This window comes from Sinocyclocheilus rhinocerous, unplaced genomic scaffold, assembly GCF_001515625.1.
Source record: "Sinocyclocheilus rhinocerous isolate Xijiao unplaced genomic scaffold, SAMN03320098_v1.1 scaffold468, whole genome shotgun sequence".
Taxonomy (NCBI): Eukaryota; Metazoa; Chordata; class Actinopteri; order Cypriniformes; family Cyprinidae; genus Sinocyclocheilus; species Sinocyclocheilus rhinocerous.
This window is the reverse complement of record NW_015635305.1, coordinates 1,129,925-1,151,538: the sequence shown is the minus strand read 5'-3', so window position 1 is coordinate 1,151,538 and position 21,614 is coordinate 1,129,925. Positions and strand designations below refer to the sequence as shown.

The 21,614-nt window shown below is 38.6% G+C and overlaps 1 protein-coding gene across 1 annotated transcript in view; it reads left to right on the top strand.

Annotated features, from left to right (window-relative positions):
• Positions 1 to 14,475, top strand: part of pdzd2 (PDZ domain containing 2) — a 76,686-nt gene extending 62,211 nt beyond the window's left edge. The window contains exons 17-27 of the mRNA XM_016561100.1: positions 2,315 to 2,387; positions 2,664 to 2,767; positions 3,726 to 3,900; positions 4,009 to 4,868; positions 5,950 to 6,094; positions 8,859 to 11,610; positions 11,937 to 12,054; positions 12,442 to 12,543; positions 12,755 to 13,028; positions 13,165 to 13,299; positions 13,427 to 14,475. Of these exons, the coding sequence (XP_016416586.1) occupies positions 2,315 to 2,387; positions 2,664 to 2,767; positions 3,726 to 3,900; positions 4,009 to 4,868; positions 5,950 to 6,094; positions 8,859 to 11,610; positions 11,937 to 12,054; positions 12,442 to 12,543; positions 12,755 to 13,028; positions 13,165 to 13,299; positions 13,427 to 13,593 (4,905 nt within the window). The 3' untranslated portion in view covers positions 13,594 to 14,475. The remainder of the gene's footprint in view (positions 1 to 2,314; positions 2,388 to 2,663; positions 2,768 to 3,725; positions 3,901 to 4,008; positions 4,869 to 5,949; positions 6,095 to 8,858; positions 11,611 to 11,936; positions 12,055 to 12,441; positions 12,544 to 12,754; positions 13,029 to 13,164; positions 13,300 to 13,426) is intronic.
• Positions 14,476 to 21,614: the final 7,139 nt, after the last annotated feature.

Genomic DNA, 21,614 nt, shown 5'->3' with positions numbered 1-21,614 from the left:
TTGATGAAATCCAAGAGCTTTCTAACTCTCCATAGACAGCAACGCAACTACAACGTTCAAGACCCAGAAAGGTAGTAAGGACATTGTTAAAATAGTCCATGTGACATCAGTGGTTCAAACTTAATGTTATGAAGCTACGAGAATACTTTCTGTGCACAAAGAAAGCAAAAATAACGACTTTATTCAACAATTTCAACGTGTCGGTCTTCGACGCGTGTTCACGAGAGTACCACAACGCATGCGTGTGATGCTGCTGACGCAGGAGCCGGCATTCTGACGTAGTCATCAAAAATGTTGAATGAAGTCATTATTTTTGTTTTCTTTGCGAAAAAAAAAAAGGTATACTTGTAGCTTCATAAAATTAAGGTTGAACCACTGATGTCACATGTACTATTTTATCAATGTCCTTACTACCTTTCTGGGTCTTGAGCGTGTCTGTTGCATTGCTGTCTGTTCAGGGTCAGAAAGCTCTTGGATTTAATCAAAAATATCTAAATTTGTGTCCTGAAGATTAACGAGGGTCTTACGGGTTTGGAACACCATGAGAGTGAGTAATTAATGACAGCATTTTCATTTTTGGGTGAATTATTATCAATGTCCTTACTACCTTTCTGGGTCTTGAGCGTGTCTGTTGCATTGCTGTCTGTTCAGGGTCAGAAAGCTCTTGGATTTAATCAAAAATATCTAAATTTGTGTCCTGAAGATTAACGAGGGTCTTACGGGTTTGGAACACCATGAGAGTGAGTAATCAATGACAGAATTTTCATTTTTGGGTGAACTATCTCTTTAATAGTTTAGTTCAGAGGGTGCAACTTTTTTAGGGTTAATGTTCCATGAAAATTAAATATTGTAATGTCCATATAAATATTAATAATGTAAATGCCCCCTAGTTTTAGAACCTGGTTTAATTTATGAATAAATAAACCCCAAGCATCGGTGTGGTGATGTGGTCACACTCCTTCAGTCACAAGGGCCTCTTCCTCTGCCAGACTGCTGCAAGTGGAAATCAAAAGCACCATCCACCTGTTAAGTTGTAATATGCTCCTAGCATGAATCATTGAAGCCTGACAAAAAGTAAACAACATTCCTCTCTCCCTTGTGCTGGCACAACTTGGTTTTCATCCACCTAATGAATCAAGATGTTGAGAAATGTGGCTGGGGTGGGGTACAGCAGGAGATTTCGGTGGTTAGAATATGCTGACTGTTCACTCGGCCTGATAAATGAGAGCCAGTGCTAATGTGCCATGAGCAGAGCAGTGTTAGGACTAGTTTAACACTTACCATGTGACACAAGGTCAGAAGCCTTTCTCAAAGGGTCATTAATTACTTAAATCAGCACCTGACATGTAATTTTATAGATATATATTTATTCATTTATTTTTTTTAGATATGTTCCTATAGACTTTAAATTCTAACTTTTTGTCTTGGCGTAAACACATATTTGGCCCAAGGCTCATGGCTCAGATACAGAGGAGCTGGAAAAGTATTCCTTGGGTGGATTTGTTGTTAAAGACAGCAGTGTTTTAAGCGTGTTTTTGCCATACAGGTGCATGTGGCGTGAAGTGTCTGTTTTTGCACTTGGATCTTGAGTGTTTCTTTTATTATGTTACATTTGATCGATTCTTTTGAGTTGAGAAAGACCTGTATTGGAAGTCAACAATAAAAGTCAACTGAAATAGATCTGGCAAAACCTGATCTCATCTCGAGTCAGTTGTATAAAGGCAAATTGGGATCTGCCTGTAGCAGAGGGCTTCAAAGTATGGTGTCAAAACAACTAGGCTAAATGGTTCACATTGTTTAAATGTAATTAGTATTCTTTAATATGAAATACCATAAACAGAATCACACATTTCTTAATGTTTTTCTCAGTGAATGCTTTAATTTGATGTCTGAAATTATCATTGTATTTTTAATGTTATTTGTTTGTTATTTGAATAAAAATACATCTCGTTGATTGTAAGATAAGACATAAAAATGGTTATTTAGGGTTTACAGAATTATGAAGATTCTAATAAGCTACTACTAAATATTGTAGAAACTTAATTTGCTGTAAAGTTGCTTACAACTTTTTGTATCCTGAAAAGCGCTATACAAATAAACTTGAATTTAATTGAATAAACTTGAATCACAGTGCCGCCTGGTGGTCAGAAAATATATTTTGTCATTTGCCTCATTTTAAGGTAAACAATAATCAAGATATGATACTTTATATTTGATATTTAATTAAGACTGAAGCTTAGGATATAGCAATGTTTTTCCATGGTCTGCAAGATTCAATGGCTGAGTGTTTTGTATCGTCATCTCTCACCCTCAGGTGTCTGAACAGGAGATGGATGAAGTGATCACTCGCTCCACTCACAGAGATAGTCATTCTTCCCACACGCTCGGTAAACTGCCTGTTCTGTTTTGGTTTGACTGTGGCCACTTTTCTCAGGGCTCTAAAAGGCACAGGGTTTAGTTTATAGGTTTTAGTTAAAAAAAATATTAGTTAAATTCTGAAAAGCTCTGTTTTGACTTTGATTTATTAAGCTTCCAAATATTTGTTTTGAAATTCCGATGCAGCTGTATTCTCTGATTAGATAACTGGAGATCAGTGGTTTGTACCTCAGCAAGAAATACAGCTATTTTTTGACTGTCATTTTGTTTTGTGCTCTCTTTCACAGGCCTGCCGTCGAAGAGTCCATCTCCCTCTGTTAAAGTCAAGCAGGGTGAGGGTAATCCTGCTCTCAGCTGGACCATGAAGAGATTCCTTGAGCCAGCCAGCAGGGTAAACTAGAAGCTTTAGTCTACAGAGGTCTCAACTTGTCAGAGAAAATAGAATTGTAATTGATCAAATCCATAAAACTTTGCTTCATTTAAATTGCATTTTAGGTACAATGAAACAAGTGCTCGGACACTTAAGTCACGCTGAAAATGAGATGAAAATGAATGTCTTTGCATGAAATAACAAAATACCAAACTAAGTGGTATTTACTTAAAGACAGATAGCAAGAACACACTTTTCAAGCAAACAGTCCACATAGGCACATTTTTGCTCAGTTTCAAATGATAAAGCAAGATATTTTGTTCAAAATTAGAACCACTGACTTCTTGCATACACTACAAATCCCCTTTCGTTTTGCAAAAATAATTAACCCAGAAAAGTGAAAAGGAAAAAATTAAGGTCTCAAAGGGAGTTAGTTCCATAAAATCTAGAAAATCTAGCATGGTTTATTTGCACAAGCCACTTGCTTTAGTATTTTGTGACAGTAACATTTTTAAGTGTGACTTAAGCATCCAAATACTTTTTTGGCACACTACTTAGGTTAGTTCACCCAAAAATGAAAATGATGTCATTAATTACTCACCCTCATCTTGTTCCAAATGCGAAAGACCTTTGTTCATCTTCGGAACACAAATTAAGATATTTTTGGTATTGTCCCTACATGGACAGCAACATAACTGTCATGTTTTATGGCCAAGAAATCTTTAAAATAGTCCATGTGACATCAATGGTTCAACCGTAATAAAATGTTTCAGTTCTGTTGCTGTCTATGCAGAAAGCTCTTGGGTTTAATCAAAAATATTTTAATTTGTGTTCCGAAGATGAACGAAGGTCTTACACATTTGGAACGACATGAGGGTGAGTAATTAATGACAGAATTTTCATTTTTGGCTGAACTATCCCTTTAATGTTGTTGATCTTCAGAATGATTTTAATTTTATATCTTCATCTGACCCTGCAGCAAGGCTCGTTGAGTTCAGAGGCAGAGCTCTCTCAGTATTTCTCGGTTCACGATGTACCCAGCCATTCTTCCCTTTCTGAGACCACGGTGATGGGATCCAGTGATGACGACATGCTGCATAGTAGCAGGAGCTGTAATACATCTATGGAGGAATCAGCAGCACCTCGGCCGCATGGTAGCATTACAGAATCTAAAGTGTCATGTTGATAAAAAGATCAGTCACAGTTTATCACCAGAGTGTGTGTTTTTTTTGTGTGTTTTTTTTGTCCTCTTATCATAACAGTGTATCAGGATTGCTCCTATAGGGGTTCAGACAGTAGTCCCACAACCCCAGAATGTTGTAAAGCCTCTGGAGGGGCTGGTCGCACTGCAGACACACCCCAACAGGCCAGCGTGGGAAGCAGTCCGAGTTCTGTTCGCAGTCCACTTCTTCGTCAGCGTCGGGTCATATGCTATGAGGATGAACCTAGCGACGATGAAACCGGCCTTGAAGAGGACAGTGGCCCTTTCCGTCGCCGCCTTCACGGGGTCTCGGATGGCGGCCACCACCACCAAGAGGAAGACTCTGGTATTGTAATAGCCACGTCGTCTCTCGAGGTTGATGATGAAAGCCAGGATAGCAGTGAGAGCCACAGACAGATAGGCAGTGAACCAGCCACTCCGCTCTACGGCAGCTCGCTCGAATCTGAGGAAGGACCTAGCGGCCTGCCAAGTGCCGAATCTCCCTTCATGCCTATTCGCTGTATGGAGGCAGCCGGAGGAACAAACCTGGGCATCAAAAAAGAGCCCCATCGAGAAGGGCAGGAGGTCAAACGCTCACCCAAGCTGGAGCACAAAGCTGTGACTCGTGTCAAGAGCATGATGAGCATTGAGTGCCCCAACCCTCCACAAAGAGCCAAGGGTGAAGAACCAACTTTAGTCCCAGCAACCGCTGTCCAGGTTGCACAGAACAGCACACGGCCGCCCTGCAGGATGCTGCACTGCAAGAAGGGGGAATCCAGTGAGTTAGCAGGGGTCTGCACTATTGAGACAATAGTGCTCCAGCGTAATGAAACGGAGTCTTTCGGTCTGGATCTGGAGATTAAATCCGCTCCACTCAAGGTGCTGATCACAGGGCTGAGACCGGGAGGTGTTGCGGAAAGGGTAGGCTGGAAATTGTGAATGTTTTGATTGATGTAGTAATGTTATTTAACATTCAACTATGGCTGAAAGAGAAAGAGACTTTTAAAAAGAAATGACCAGAACCAAAAGACATTTGGTTCTGTTGATGGTTTTCACCTGTTCATTCTTCCACCAATGCGAACAGAATATTATACTTAAATACTTTGAGTTTCCTGCATTACTGATTCAGTGGTGCCACAACATGACTACCGAATCTATAGCTTAAAACAGCAAAATTGGAAAAGAATGACTTTCATGAGCATTTTTTGTGAATTAAAATTATATAATGTAACCAGTGTAGTCCAGTTCCCAAACAAACAAGTCTAACGAGTCTGTGTTGTTAAAAAAAAAAGAAAAGAAAACACTAAAAAGAACACGGTTCACAACTGTGAGATCTCAGTTTAATTACAGGCTGGTTGTACACATGACAATGAGTAACTAAATATGTACATGCATTTGTCAGTAGCATTTCATAAAAATTTATGAAAAATGTTACCACATTTGGTAACACTTTAGTATAGTAGGGACCAATTCTCACTATTAACTAGTTGCTTATTAGCGTGCCTATTATTAACATATTGGTTGTTTATTAGTACTTATAAGCACATATTCTGCATGACTATATTCTACATCCCTAATCCTACTCAATACCTAAATTTAACAAACACATTACTAACTATTAATAAACAGCAAATTAAGAGTTTATTGAGGCAAAAGTCATAGTTAATGGTTTGTTAATAGCAAGAATTGGACCTTAAAATAAAGTGTGACCCCACATTTTGTTTGTTTAGTATTGATGTTTGATATACTGTTAAGACGAATAACTAAATTGCATTTATGGCACCCTTATGTATTTATTTTACTTTCCCTAAAAGACTGAAAGAATTGTTAATGGAACTATTAAGGTACCAGAATTGTTAAATTCTTCACGATTCCCATCCTCACTGTTGATATAACACTTTGTGTCGGACAGCTGGTTGTGCTTTGGAGGCATGGATGAGATATCTCCAGAATAAATCTGAGGAATGCATTTCACCCATTTCTTTCATGTGTATTCCTTCAGGAAGCCTCAGGGAAGATGAGCGTTGGTGATGAGATTGTAACAATTGGTGACACCCCTGTGTGTACATCCACCTATCAGGAGATCTGTGACCTCATGCACAACCTGCCAATCACATTGACCTTAGAGATTAAGAAGCCAGTCTCAGGTGAGTTGCAGCCGGCATACAGTATCTTTTGCTTTCTGGAGTTAACCAATGAGAAGTCGATATTAGTTTTGCTGATGGGTTTTTCCCAAGCGACAACCTTCCGGTCTCTCTCGTGAAACCAACACGGAAGTGACTAAAACTGTAATTTTCAGCAACCAGCTCCCGCCTCTTTGCCCATTTTCGATTATCCGGGAATGACGCGTGGTGACGCGCTGCCAAGATGGCGACAGCCGGCTCCGCCAACTTTGAGCTTCAAAAACGCTCTTCAGAAACCTACGGGTGACATCACGGACACTACGTCCAATGAATCATTGAGTAAATTATTAATTGACTCACTCATAAAGAGACTTTTTTCTGGTATAAATCAATGTTTTGAAGTAATTGGTTGAGGGAGTGATTTATTAACTCATAAAGATTTTCACTTGTTTCATTCCTAAATGAATCCATGTTTTTGAATGAATCATCATGTGATTCGCTCATAAAGACGGTCACTTTTTTCTCTTTGGAAAAATCAGTGGCTGAATTCAGAATAGCACACTGCTCTAACTGTTTTGGCCATATGTTTTTATACAGTCTGTTAAAGCCATCTTAATTTTGCCTTAATTGTCTTTTTGAATTGAGTAGAATATGTAACATTTATTGAGATCGTGATTTCCATATACATTTTTGTCCTTGAGCTGAATACCTACCTCTAGTGTTGCATACCGGTCACTGCACCTAAATAATACCTGTAGGGTCCTGCTTAAAGGGATGTAGTAGTCAGCCTAAGATGCCTGTCAGTTAATACAAACAATTGTCCAACCGCATGGCGGTAGGTTGCTTTGTGAGAGTGGAAACTCTAAATGAAAATAAATGGATTATACTTACCTGAAGCGTGTTGACTTGATGGATACTGGCTGGCACAATGGTTTTTCCCATGTATGTCTGCTCATTTAAATGTTCCAAAAGAAGGATGTTCACCCCAAAATGAAAACTCTCATAATTTACCCACACTTCTATTGTCCCAAACCAATATAATTTTCTTTCTTCGGTGGAACACACAAGGAGAAATTTTGCAAACTCACTCTTTTCCATGCAGTTACAAGGAACGGCGACTGACGTTTCAAGCTTGGAACAACATAAAGGATTTAATTTTTGGATTAACATAATTTTATAACCTCACAAGATATTTTCCCTAATCTAATTAAACATCTTCTCTACACTACACTAATAACTATACTGATACTGGTCCTAATTTACATGGACAATCTAATAATCAACATATGAATTTGCTTTGATCAAGAATAGTAGTCAATGCTGTGTTATGTATAGTGTCATATTGCTCTAGAAGGCTTTTTAAAGTACTATCCACATTCCCTCCTCCCTTCCCGCAGACTGTGGTGCTCCAGCAGATTTAAAGCTGTTTCCTAATTGTATAAACAATATATCAAAATATAGCAGGGTAAACAGGTCTTGTATAATATATCCTTCACAAGAGATTATAAGCACAGGTAGAATTGCCACTGCAATAGAGATCAGTCTGTCTTTTCCCATGCTGCCTTAAAGAGATAGGAGTACTACAGGCTTCCCCTTTCTGGCAGTACCCTTCACCAGCTCAAAGGGAACTGCAGGCTCCTGGCTATTTGTCAATGGTGACTATTGATTACTTTACTACCGTAGCCACCGTAGATGTGTAGAGTAACAGCGCTACTGCTTCCTAGAGGCCGTTAGTCAATTAGAATCTGGATTTGGCGTTATTGCTCTGACTGTCACATTAAAATTTTAAATGAAAGATAAAATTTTGATCAAAACATTTCTTACTAGGAGATCTTTTGAGTCTCATTATGCAGAGCAATAGCCTCAAGAAACAACTGTTATATAGTGTATTAATATGTCTGTCTTTGTCTGTCTATACCTGCCGTCATCTGATGTTTATACTGTATGTGATCGATCTTGTTCATCATATACATTAGAGCATACAGTATGCTCATATGCATTTATGTAAATATGAGCATTTTTCAGCTGTGTGTATGTTGTTTAGAATAACATGCACTCCATCATGTTGAATGTACCACCAGGTCTACCATTTTCAGTTATGCCCTGTAAAAAACCTTTAAAAATGAAATTTAGCCTATTTTACATTTGTCTGTTTAATCATGAATGGAATATTCAGAGGTGTCGGCTTCAGATAAAACTGAGCAAAGCCTTAGAAAATATGCCTCCAGGATGCCAGTAGTACAGCATCAGAAACAATACAAAAATCCTTTCTCTGCAGATTGCCTTTGTCTTTGTGTCCCACCAATCCTTAGGTATGCTCAGAGTGAGACTCACCTTTTTTCTCAGAAAAGTTATTTCATAGTAGTCCAAAGTTTCCTATGGAGTTTGGCTCTGTGGTGCTGACTTTGAGCAACATTAATGAATAACAGAGTCAGTGAAATATCAGACTATGAAATGAACTGCAATGGTACTGATCTGGGTTTCTTTTAGTATAATTTGCTACACATATTTGTAGGACAATGGAAAGGATTCGTTGAAATAGTTTTCCAATGGAATGTTGATTTATAATACAGGCAATTTGTAGCTTGTCTCGCAGGCTTCAGTGGTGCACTTGTATGGTAGGATTTATCTTGATGTAACGTCGTCATATCCAGCGATTCTGTTTAACTGTTTGACATGTTTTAACTGCCTATTATTGATTTGAAGTGCAAACTGATGTGATGAATCGTGTTGATTAACTGAATATGATATAATGTGTAACCATAGTGTATTTTGTCCATATTTGCAGCTGTAGATCGACTTTCTAGCCTGATTATGTCTTCTGGCTGTGAGGGCTCGTCTAAAATGGAGACACCTACACCTCCAGAAGAAAGGAATCATATGGACAAAACTATTGTTGCAGCCCAAGAAAGCCTTTCATCAGAAACAAATGCGAAACAGGCATTAGCAATCTACAGCAACAGCATTCCCATCACTAATATTGATGATGTCATAACTGAACTGAACTCGGCAGAAAGCAAAGAAAAAGACAGAAGTGTCTTGGATTCCACAGATGCAAGTGCAAAAACAGAAGAGTGCAGTCAAGTAGACGACAGAGGGCCTGCAGCACAATCGCAACCTAACCTTCTGGATTTCTCTGCCCTAGATGTGGGGAACAGCGCTTGCCATTTTCCTGTAGGAAAGACGTTTTTAAATAGTTACTCAAGGAACTTTAGTAATCTGGGAGAGGACATTGTCCCTCTAGAGAAAGGACATGGAGAGAAACCAAGTATGTACAGTCTGGTGGAAGATGGTGACTCTGAGAGTGACTCTGCAGACAGTGCTGTCAAAGTAGAGTCGTCTCTAGGTCACTGTGAGGGTCCTCAGGACACCGACTCAGATGAGGAAGAGGTTGAGCTCTGTTACAGCACTGTCAGTCAGCCTGCATTCAGCCAATCAGAGGGCAGCTGTCTGCCAGACAGAAAAAGCATGGCCAATTGCCAGACTGTTGACAGTCTTGCTAGTGGAGGCATACTTGCTAGTATGGATCTCCACAACCTTCTGTCACTCACAATGCAAGACAAGGATTCGCAAGAGAATCATTCTGTCTCTAAGTTACCAGATCCACTTTGCCCTCAAGTTTCAGGTGATGATCTCCTAAATGGGGAGAGTGGACACACTCCCACACAACAGGAGGCAATGTGTGCATCTCCGAGAACACCATCAAACTGCAACACTGATGAAAAATGTGAAACCATCTCAAAATCTGTTCAAATCTGCCAGACACCAACAGGTGTCCCTTATCCCGCTGTTACTCAGGGTATTAGTCACGTCACCCCAAGAAGTCAAGAGAGGACAACTAAGTTGCTCTCAGATGCATCTCTGTCAGCAGAGAAACTCAATACTGGGCAAGTGCCACTGGGGTCAACTGTGTCACAGCCCAAGGCATTAAATGGCAAAACTAGTGGGCAGGCCTCCTCTACAATTGCTCCAAAAGACAAGGAGAGAGAGAAAGATCATCCTATACTTGACTTGAAATCATCATTTTCCCAAACCCAGAGTAAATCCACCTCTTATTGTGTCAAATCTTTGGGAACTAAATCCCCTAATGACACTCCTATCTCGCCCCTGCTGAGAAGTAGACTCAAAGTTGATGATAAAAAGTCAAATACCTCTTCTAAACTTAAGGGTCTAAGTATTAAGAGTAAATCCAAAGACCTAGAACAGTCCGTCTCTAGAACGCCAAGAGTGGAAAGTCCAGGACAGAAAAAAGCTCTCAGCTCCCCAAGTCAGTCTCCTAAACTTATCTCCAAAAGAACCACACCAACTGGTAGCCCTAAATCTGAGAAGATCAGGGTTACTTGTAAAACTGACCAACCCACTGTGTCCAGTGTCTTAAAGACAAATTCCATCAACACCACCAAAGAAGAACTCAAGGCTGCCAAGAAGGAACAAGTCCCGGACCTAAAGGAGCAAGTCTCAAAATCAGAGGTTACTGTCATCAACACTCAAAGAACTTTCATTGAGGTACGACTTTCATCCTCTTCATCATCTACACCTGTGCTGACACGCAAGGAAGTTGGGAATGCAAGTCATTTAAGCTTGGCCTCGATGTCGGTTGATCAAGTCCAGTGGGAGGAATCAAATTCAGACTCCTCTCTTGGAAGACACGCTGTCCCATTAGAATCAACCAATTCTCCGTCTATTTGTTCTCACCATAACGGTACTAATAAATCAAATGAAACTTCTTGCAATGGCCAGGAAGAAAATCTCCTCAGGAACTCAAATAATAAAGATGCTGCTTCTAGTCTCAAAACAAGCATTTCCAAACTGTACCTAAGGGGACTAGACCGCAAGAGCTGCTCTACAGACATTAGTGGGTCTCTTGACCCAAACCCCTTCTCAGTTCGTCAAAGAATCCAGTCCTTTGAGAATCTAGCCAGCTTTGATCGATCTGTCATAAAGTGTATAGACATACCATTTTATGCTAATAACTCAAAGCCACCTCTGAACCGGAGGTTATCTGGGTATGCTGGATCTGTTAGCAGTCCGTCCAGTGACAGCCGTTCTTTGAGGAGGAGTTTCAGCTCTTGTGTAGACAATTTGAGCTCAAGCCCTTCTCCACCGTATCCACAGAATTCATCATCCACTTCAGTTGTCACCATCTCTCAAAACCAAACCACAGAAGCTGTTATGAAGGAGAAGGTGAGAAATGAGGCCTCTGTGAGCCAGCCTGCTGTACACACACCACCAGTACTGCGCTCCCGCAATGCCCGCGCACATGGAGGCCTGTTGCGCTCCAAACTGAGAGAGATAAAGGCACTGAGCATGCCTGAACTGGACAAGTTGTGTACTGAGGATTTCATCAGTGACCCTGGAAATGTGATCTTTAAGACGGAGCTGGAAATCTACCCTTGCAGGTCCATAGACCCAGCATCACACAACCTGCAGTGCACCGTGGTGACCGTGGTGAGCAGGGTTGATGCTGGGGTTCTTGGTTCAACTAGCAATGGGGACCAACATGAAGGCCAAATCACAGGGCTCTCATGCTGGTCTATAAGGTGAGGGAAAACCGGTTTATAATGTGCAATGAAAAAAGAGATTACAACAGTTTACTAATCCTACAAAAGCAGACTAGTTGATTATTGAGTTTGCCTTTTTTACTTTAGTATATTTATATTTAAAATTTGTAAGTTTTATTATGTATTTTTATACTTTAATGGTGCTTGAGGGTTACATATCAGCACATATTATATTTTTATTTCAGTGTTGTGTTGTGTGACACTGCACAAATGTTCCTGATGAAACCTACATCTAGTATATTTTAACATTGCGGACTAGAAAAAAAACTGTTACAACTGATATTGGTGTTGTTTTTCTCCAACAGTTTGAAAGATCTTGAATCTTCTCCTTTGGACCAAAATAAAGTGCAAGATGTTTTGTGTTCCCTCACAACCAAATTGGATGTGACAGGTCTCATGCAGGAAACAAGCACTCTTTCAGAGGTAATTTATCATGTCTCAGGCTTTACAGTATTTTGTAAAAAATACAGTATGTTCCAAAAATGGTATTCAAAATGATTTGTTTACATATCATATTGTTTTAAAGTCTATTTAGAAAGCTAATATTTTAAGAATAAAGACGATCTGGCATTTTTTTTATGTTTCTTTTTAAAGATGGGGAAGATATGCCTTTAGATAGCAGTTAAAGAAATGCTTTTGTTTTGGCTTATTAATATTTATAAAGCTCACTGTCACTTTTTTGTTATTTTTATCAGTCTGTTTTCCTAACAGAACAGTCATTGCTTTTACGGACCCTATTTATAGCTCTATATATTTTTCTTTTGATTTCAAAAAAACGTTAACCAGTCTTGCACAAATCTTTTTATTTAGGGTAAAGATGACATTTACTTTGTGATCTTAACCAAAGAGCAAGGATCTGGACTGGGTTTCAGCATCGCCGGAGGAGTAGATCTGGAGCAGAAATCTATTACTGTAAGTGCTTTTGTTCAAGCAAAACCTTTTGCTTTTTTAAATAAAATAAAATAAATAAATGAAAAACCAGTAGCCATTTTCAGTAGCATTTAGAATTACACATTATCTCCCCTTGTGGTTTTCAAAGGAACCAGTAGTAACATAAAGCTTCAAATAAGATTAAATGAAGTAACCTTTTAAACTAAGTTTAAGCTATATTTCTTTGTCGCAGGTCCATCGGGTGTTCACTCGAGGGGTGGCAGGCGTGGAAGGTACCATTCACAGAGGAGACAGAGTTTTGTCAATAAACGGGACCAGCTTGAGTGGTATCACACACGCAGAGGCGCTGTCATGCCTTCATCAGACCAGACTGCCGAAGCAGGCATTAGTGATCATCCAGAAGGGCAAGAACACTGAGCCAACATCACCTAGACAAGAACTTCCCCTTCAGACTGGAATCTGTCCTACTCCAGGCCATAGAGACAGCATCAGAGAACATAAAACAAGTGAGTATCTGGAGTCATTGTCACTCTCGTGGCAAAAGATTAACTCGCTATCAGTCTTTAACTTATTACCTTGGATTTTTATAATGGAGTACATACCTTTTTCTGTTCCTAATTGGCTTCTTGGTGGGTTGTGTAGGTGTGGAAGTGGGGCCAGACGGGGCTTTGAGTGTGGAGTTACACAAGACTACAGCCGGTTTAGGGTTCAGTCTAGACGGAGGCAAAGCATCTGCCCATGGAGATCGACCTCTTTACATCAAACGCATTTTCCATGGTGAGTGCTCTACTCGAACATTTAAAGATGTCCACTAGGGGGAGACTAGTGTGTAACCTGTGTATCAAGAGAAAGCTTAGCTCATCTCCGAGCACCATAAGAATGTAAGGTTTTGTGATTGTGACAGGAGGAGCCGCTGAACAGTCCCGGGTCATTGATGTCGGAGATGAACTTCTAGCCATCAATGGCAGGTCTTTGCAGGGCCTTATGCACTACGATGCCTGGAACATCATTAAAACAGTCTCTGAGGGTCCCGTCCAGTTAGTCATCAGAAAACCCCGGACTTCAGTATGACGTCTGATCTATCTGCACATGTTGCACGTTTGTGAGATGCCAAACTCTGGTGGACTCTCTTTGTACATAGACTTTGCATTCTTTTTATATGTTCGTTACAGGATCTCTATGATCTGATGATTTTTTTGCACATTGATTTTTATACAAACAGATGCTTCTGCAGATTTGTGGTAGACTCACATATGCGGGCTCAAGGTATTTTTAGTATGTCTTTGAACTTATGGACTTTGTGAAGACATTTAAGCCTAATTGTAAGAATTCTAAATGATACAGTAATAACTGCTTCCCTTGTATAATATAATTTAATGACAATATTGTGAAAATTGGTTTATACTTATAGCTATGATTATATGGTGGTGATGCAGACCACTAATTCTAATGGATTACAGTAGATCAACATAGATATCAAACTCTATGTGAATCATAAAATGAGCTTTTGTTTTGAACTGGTTTATGACTTTAAAATGTATTTGTGGAATTGATTTTTTTTCCTGTTATCACAGTAATTTTTTATTGTTCCTTTTGATGATTGCAATTTTTTGGGGGTTTTGGTATTGACTAGTTTTATCTTAAAGGTAAATTGTGTAATTTCAGTGCCACTAGCAAACAGATTTGCAAAAATTTCCCAAACACTCCTATCTCCCCATCTGTCAGGCCCTCGTACAGAAAAACAGGAAGCTGCACCCCAGACTCACACTATTGGTTGAAGCACAATAGGACGACAAAAAAATAAATAAAAATACGCTGTGACAGAGCCACAGTGTTTACACTTGCTTCACCTTTAAATACTTGAATTCAATCTGGTTATTAACATTTAAAACACAATCATAGATAGAAAAAGTCACCTTAGCACACTTTAATTAGAATCATGACATTTCAAGTCTTTTGGTTATGTTTGATCATATTCTTTCAGCTGTGAATATTGTCATGTTTACCATCTGAGACTTTCAGTAGAGTTGTCTCCCTGATAAAAATATATCAGTGATGTTGTTATATTTTACTTGAATTGTCTTTGTGTAAATATTGAGGCTCCCACTGATTTTTATTGTAATTTAATTTTGCTTGAGTATTAAGCACAAATGTATTAACTATAGCGTATGTGAAAAAAAGCAATCATGAATATTTCTTTTGTCTATCTGACTTTTTGTTCTGCCCTTGTGAATAAAGACATCAGATATTTTTTAAATGTGCTATTCATTTTACTCATGCACCAATATTGCCTGTCAGAGCTCATTTTTTGGGGTGAATCATCCATTTAATATGCAAATCTTTGTTTGCTTTTAGTTCTTCTTATGCAGCTACCTTGGTAACTATGTTATTGTTTGTTGTTCATTTCTTATATCCATATTAATGAATACTACATGCTCTTAATGAGAGGCACGACGAACTGAAGTGGTGTTTGGTGCTAAACACACTATCAACGGCTCAAACATGCAAATGCTCATTTAGAGTAAATGCATAAAAGTTTGAGGATTTTTTTGTGAAGTTTTGATACACAAGTTTTTGATTTGCCTCATTGGCTGTTATTTGTTTCATACCTGGCTCTGACTTGAATATAGCATTTGTGTCATGCAATTCCTTATAATATTCAACATATATTTAATCATTGTAAAATGATTACATTTACACTACTTTTCACATGTTTGGGGAATTTAAGCTTTTTCAACTTTCTTAAAAGAAGACTCTAATGCTCAGCAAGGCTCCATTTTTTTATAAAAAATACAGTAAAAACAGTAATATTGTGAAATGTTATTACAATTTAAAATATATGTTTTCTAGTTTAATATATTATAAAATAGAATTTATTTCTGTGATTGCAAATCTGAATTTTCAGAAGCCATTACTCCAGTCTTCAGAAATCATTGTAATATGCCAATTTGGTGCTCAAGAAACATTTCTTATTATTATCAGTTGAAAATAGTAATATTTATGTGGAAACTGATACTTCTTTCAGGATTCTATGATGAAGTTCAGAAGAACAGCATTTATTTGAGTAGATAGATAGATATTGATTTTCTCCAGATTGTTGCTGCAATTTTGGACATATAGTTAACATCCTCTTATATTGGATGATAAAGAGAATGTAATGGACATGTCATTTTTGTGGAGAGCAGCTCATCCTTTTCATCAGCCTAAGGAAGCATTTACACAGCTTCAAACAAAATGCTGCTTATATTTATGCCACTAAATCAGACTGGTTGGAACATTTACCACATTATAATTTTTCAGTTTCACGTTTTCTTACATATTAATGCAAGAGCAGCACAACAGCACACAGGGGCTTCGTGAAGGGGGAATTGTTTGCATCTCTTTCCAGTGCAGATGGTGGCCACAGTCTCCTGGGAACCGCCGCCACCTCACACTACCTGCCAAGAGTTCGCTGGCAGACATAAATCTCCTCATAATACGCCTCTGTTCTCTGTGAATGTCTTTCTGTGATTCAGCCATTAAAAAATTATCTAAACATGGAAACTGCAGCTGTTGTGACTGTCAGAGTTGTAGCTGTTTTCTCTTTGCCAGCAGACAGAATCTGCAGGGCTATCACAATACACAGGTTGATGTAACCATTGTAACAACAGTTTGTAAAGAAAAAACATAAATATTACAAATACTGTACATGGACCTCTGTACTGCCAGGTGTCAATGACAATATGAGCAAAACTGACTGTATCTGATACGAGAGCTCTACATTTATGAAACACTAAAGGCACACAAAAGCTAGTACCTAGCCTACAGATAACTGACAAAAACATTTTCATCAAATTCTGTCAGCTGAGAGAAATGCCTAACCTGTATGTTCAGTTTGTTCTCTGGAACAATGATAATGATGGCACTTTTGTCATTTAACAATGTAAGGAGAAAAACTATTGCAGATTTGCATAGCCTGAGGCTACATGAGTTCAACTGTCAATTAAAAATGAGCTGACACTTGTTAAAATGTCACAGTTTCAGTTCTCACCCACTTCCTGTTCTCCATTTAGCGGTCATGTGATCAAAAGCCACAAAAACAGTGTGAAATACCAGTCAGCAGAAGAAAGCGTGACATATCACACCTGGGCTTCAAACTCCAAAAATATACCTTATTTTGTGTGTGTGGTTTTAGATGTATGCATGTAAGGACTGCAGTGAAACCTCTGATAGATAACCTTGTTTTTGGATGTGACGTTTACACGTCAGACAAAGATTAGAAATGGTAACTGTGTGGGTGGGTTCAGTCTCTTTGACCGAACAGCTAGAATGGAAAAAGTGAGTAGGCTTAACATTGAGGGGGTCCAAAAGACCACTAGACAAAATGCTTTCATTGTGCTTTTTCCCAATTTTAATACAATCATTTTTGTATTATGTCACAAATTCATTTATTAGGAACTAATGTTACAGTAAATGTTTATTTCTTTATATAGTGTCTAAGTCTTAATGCATAAGCATTATTCCACATATAAACGCGTTTGAACACTGAATGGTATGACATAAAGGAAGAAAAAAAAAACTGTAGTTTGTTAACATCTTTGTTTTTTTGTTAAAGGCTTGTTTTTAGCATGGTGTGATTTTACCACCACCAGTAAATTAATTAATATTAATAATAATCATTTAAACTAACAAACTTCAAAAGGTAACTTGTTTTTTTCCACTGCTAAGCTCAAAATACTCTAGAGGGAAACAGCACTTGAAATTTTCCATTTCACTGTCTCACGCTTTGAAGTAATCTAACATGTGAAGTTGACTTTATGCCTCCCCCTTGGGAGTCCTGTGCCCCCACTCAATCTTCTTTGTTCCTTCTTTTTTAAAGAAAGACTTTTCTGTCATTCTGCAAATTAACTTTTTATAAAACTTTCTGTAATTTGTGCACTCCAAATGGAATTACATGGTGAGAATTATAAGTTTTTTTTTATATGTAAGCACATATTGAATTACTGAAATAAATGAACTTTTCCACGACATTCTAATTTATTGAGATGCACCTGTATATGTTTCTAGGGCAGTGGTTTTCAGTTGGTTTTGCTTCATGACCAGTTAACATCAAGTGATGTAAAATTGTTTTGTATACAAGATCATAAATCAACCACTGGAATAAACCATTACCTCAAAATGCATACCCTGTTGAAAAAAATAAATAAATCAGCATATGCTGGTTAGGCATGTTTTGAAGCATGGCAACTGATTTAACTGGTCCTTAGTTGGTCATGAGCAGGAGCTAACCAGCTATGGACCAGCACATGACCAGCTAAGGACCATCTTAAACCAGCTGCCATGCTTCAAAACATACTTAACCAGCATATGCCGGTTTTTTCAACAGGGTAGGTCCAACAGTATGCAAAATATTAACACACTGTAACAACATAGGCTAAATAGGAAAAATGACAACTTTGCAAAAACTTCTAGGGTGATTTAGAAGCCTAAAACATACACTGGACCAAACCACTATTAGTATTCACCATATTACCAAGAGACAGATGAATTAGTAGCACAAAATAACATGTCTGAAGCTGTCTGATTGTTCTTATTTCAACTTGGAAATGAACAGAAACATCAATAAACCTTTCACTAAAACAAAGCAATGAAGACTCTCTCTAAAAGGTCACGCTGATTTATAGATGATCATGAACTTTAAATGTGAATCAAGACTTCTTGAGGTTGACATACAGATTTGTATTGCAGGCAAAGTCTTAAACCCATCAAAATAATGAAACGAGTCATTCAAGAGTCTTTTACAATTTGGGCTTGCATTTTATATAGTATTGCTCCATCAGGAATCATCCAGATCTGTCTCCTCACCGTGTGTCACAGAACAGTGATTCCTGCAAGCTAAGCTAATGTTTTACATCACTCACAGTCATGGATATTTGGAATGCTGGTCTCATTCCAGAGTCAGTCTACAGAGAGGGAGGGAAGGGAAATGAGACCATCGCGCGAATGAACGAATCCCAACTTGGCTAACACATTACACACACATGCCTACTGGTTAAGGACCGGCTCTTTGCCCATCTAACTGTGACCTTATTGCACATCTGGGATCTAAACACTCATTCAACATATTGGTTTTGAGGAAAGGGAGGTAGAAAGTGACAATTTTCCACAGATCGCTTCATCCTTAGACTTTTAATTTTGTGAGACATCAAGTCCCAGATTGCTAATGTTGTTCATGACAGAAATATTGCAGAAGTGAGCCACCCGAATAAAAGAGGGCCCTCCCTCACTCACACACACACACACACACACACACACACACACACACACACACACACACACACACCTTTCCTGCAGAAATGTGAGAATACACATAACTAATCATATTTCCCATTACGTACCAGGGCAATAAAGTTTCCTGAAAAAAACAAAAAGGTTATTAAATGAAAAGATTACAGTATTTCATATAAAAAGCCAATTTCCTGGGTGCTGTTGATAAGGGCAAATACATTAAAGATGTGTCAAATATAAATTTCTAAGGCAAGCAGTCTTTTGAAGCAGGAGTGACTCCCAAAATGGACCTGCTGCAAATTCTGCCGATTTAAGTTCTGCTGAATGATTAAGCGCTGAAGACAAACTTGTGTCTCAACATATCCAACGCAAAACCTTTAAAGGTGATGAAGAAAGAGGATTACTGGTAAATTGGATGTATCCAGCCTCTTAAACACACTTTATCTAGCATGCAGACCTGATAATAAAGAGCGCCACAGTGCATATGTAGGCCTATGCTCACAGTGATCAACTGTTTGACTTCCTGTGAAATTAGGATTAATGAATTGAGTTCAGCATGGAGTCAACTCAAATGATGTGGGACGCCCCACAAAAACAGGAAATGCTGCTCTCCTCTGTCTACCTGCTTATATTGTTCATTTTTGCTCTCTTTTGTCAAATTCTCCTCTTATCTTTAGCCAGCTGGCAGTAAATACATACACTTGTCTCGTATGTGTTTATTTCCTGAAGGGGTCTATCAGTAGAATTCCCCTCCAAAATATGCTGCATTGAAATTCACCAGGGCTCTTTTATCACCCTCATAATGGTGAAATCATCGAAAGGAGCACTGAATGATGTGTTGATGGTGGCACGGAGAAGAATCATTAGCGAAGTTCTGTATTGCACATCAGCAGCGTTGATTCCATCAACGTTGCATCGAGATGAGGTGCCATTTAGGTGAAAGAGAAAATGATGAGTGTGTTTGTGAGTGTATTCATCAGAACATGCATTAAATCCTCAATCACACAGTGTACGTAGAAGGGGGAAATACATTCGAGGCTCAGTGCAGGAAGATGGATTTTCCTGCCACTGCAGTCATCAGCCGAGGCCTTGCCTGCTTCAGCACAGCTGGGCTAGTGGGGTCTCCTTGGAGCAGCTCCAGACTGGTGAGCCAACAGCCAAAGTCCGGATGGAGCTGTTAATCAAAGTGCCACTAACACAGCCATCCATCTTCAGGCTGGACAGGCTACTGTGGCCTAAACCGTGCCCCTCTACAGCTTTTCCTCTCTGGTGTGAACACAGTCTCAGTTTCATTCATGCAAATGCTTGATGCTAATTTAGAACAACTAAATAAAAATATCATTATGGTTATTATTTTCAACAATCAGCTGTGATCAATGATGAATAAAAACAACAAATCAATGTTAGTCTGCTGTTTGCATTTATAACTGCATTATCATATTCATGTACCATGTTAGGCTATTTCTACAATACATCAAGTATATATGTGCAAAAATCATGCTAATTTAAAAACCATTTTGCTAGTGTTATGATACACATTTATCCTTGTGAGAGAAGACGTGTGAAAATTGTAGACTGGAATGAAACTGTTCAGCGTTCATAATGTCAATGTGAGAAGAATGATGGGTGCAAGCAGTGAGAGAAGGGTGATGAAGTGTGTTGTGAGGTGTTCCTATTGATTGCATGACCCATTTCACATACAGTTTAGTGGGTAAATGCTTTGTCGCTCTGTAGACAAAATGCAATGTTAAAACAATGCGTTTGAGGTGGATTCATCGTGAACACTGTGGAAACAGCTTGTCACATAATAAATTGACTGACTGCCTGTCTGCTAATATTCAACATGACATCTATTTTGGAGTGATTTGTTATTAAATAAAGCTGTTTTATATAAGAGGTCACACTGTTTTTGCAATTGGTAGGATTAATTTCTGATCAGATATGGAATCTGCAAACAAGGCTAACTGTTACGCTCTGAAAGCATTCAATGGAATCAATGCCATTATATGATTGTGATCCAAGTTGACATCTCAAGGCTTTCTCCAACCATACAAATGCCAAGGTTGTCATGTCCTTTAACAATCCCTAGTATGACACCACCTGTCAGACTGTTTATGCAGTGCAGAGTGGAAGCAGTGCAAACTTTTTGGAAAATCAGGGAGCAGATGCATGAAACAACACTAAACAAATTTTCTTAACTGACATTTTCTCCTTATTTTTTTTAATTTAAGAATAAAGTTGTGAATATTTTGTATTACCAGAGTTAGGATATTCTCGCTTTGAATCCCCAAAGGTACGATGTTCAGTGAAATTGTTAGGTCGCTGTTTTTTAATACAGCATTACAACATAACAATAGCTAGCTAGTAGCTACATAGAATACAAGTGTAAACAACGATCACTATGGGTTTTGCTGGAGTCTCTCTGAGTAGGGTTTCTCATTAGTGTGAGGAGAGTGTGAAATGCAAAACCTGGAATGGAGCTCCAGCTGATTGATTACAACAGACTGCTTCATTTACAGCGATCCATAGTCCAGACCGGCTTTCAGTCTGTGGTTTGATGGGTGACACAAAGTCTGAAGCACAACTTTATTTGTTTTGTATTTAGCTGGTATAAAAGTAATATCACACTCGCAATGTTGCCGTTGTTCTAATATCAGCGTACCTGATGTGCTTTGTCTTTAGGTAATCTAAATGACAATGTTCATGTTGTGATAGCCTACTGCTTAATAAAAAATCAGCAACGATAAGCTGAATATAATCGCTTTTTATTCCATGCCAATCAGAGGCCAGTGATACCGAGAAGGTCCAGCAGCAGAGAGGGCGCG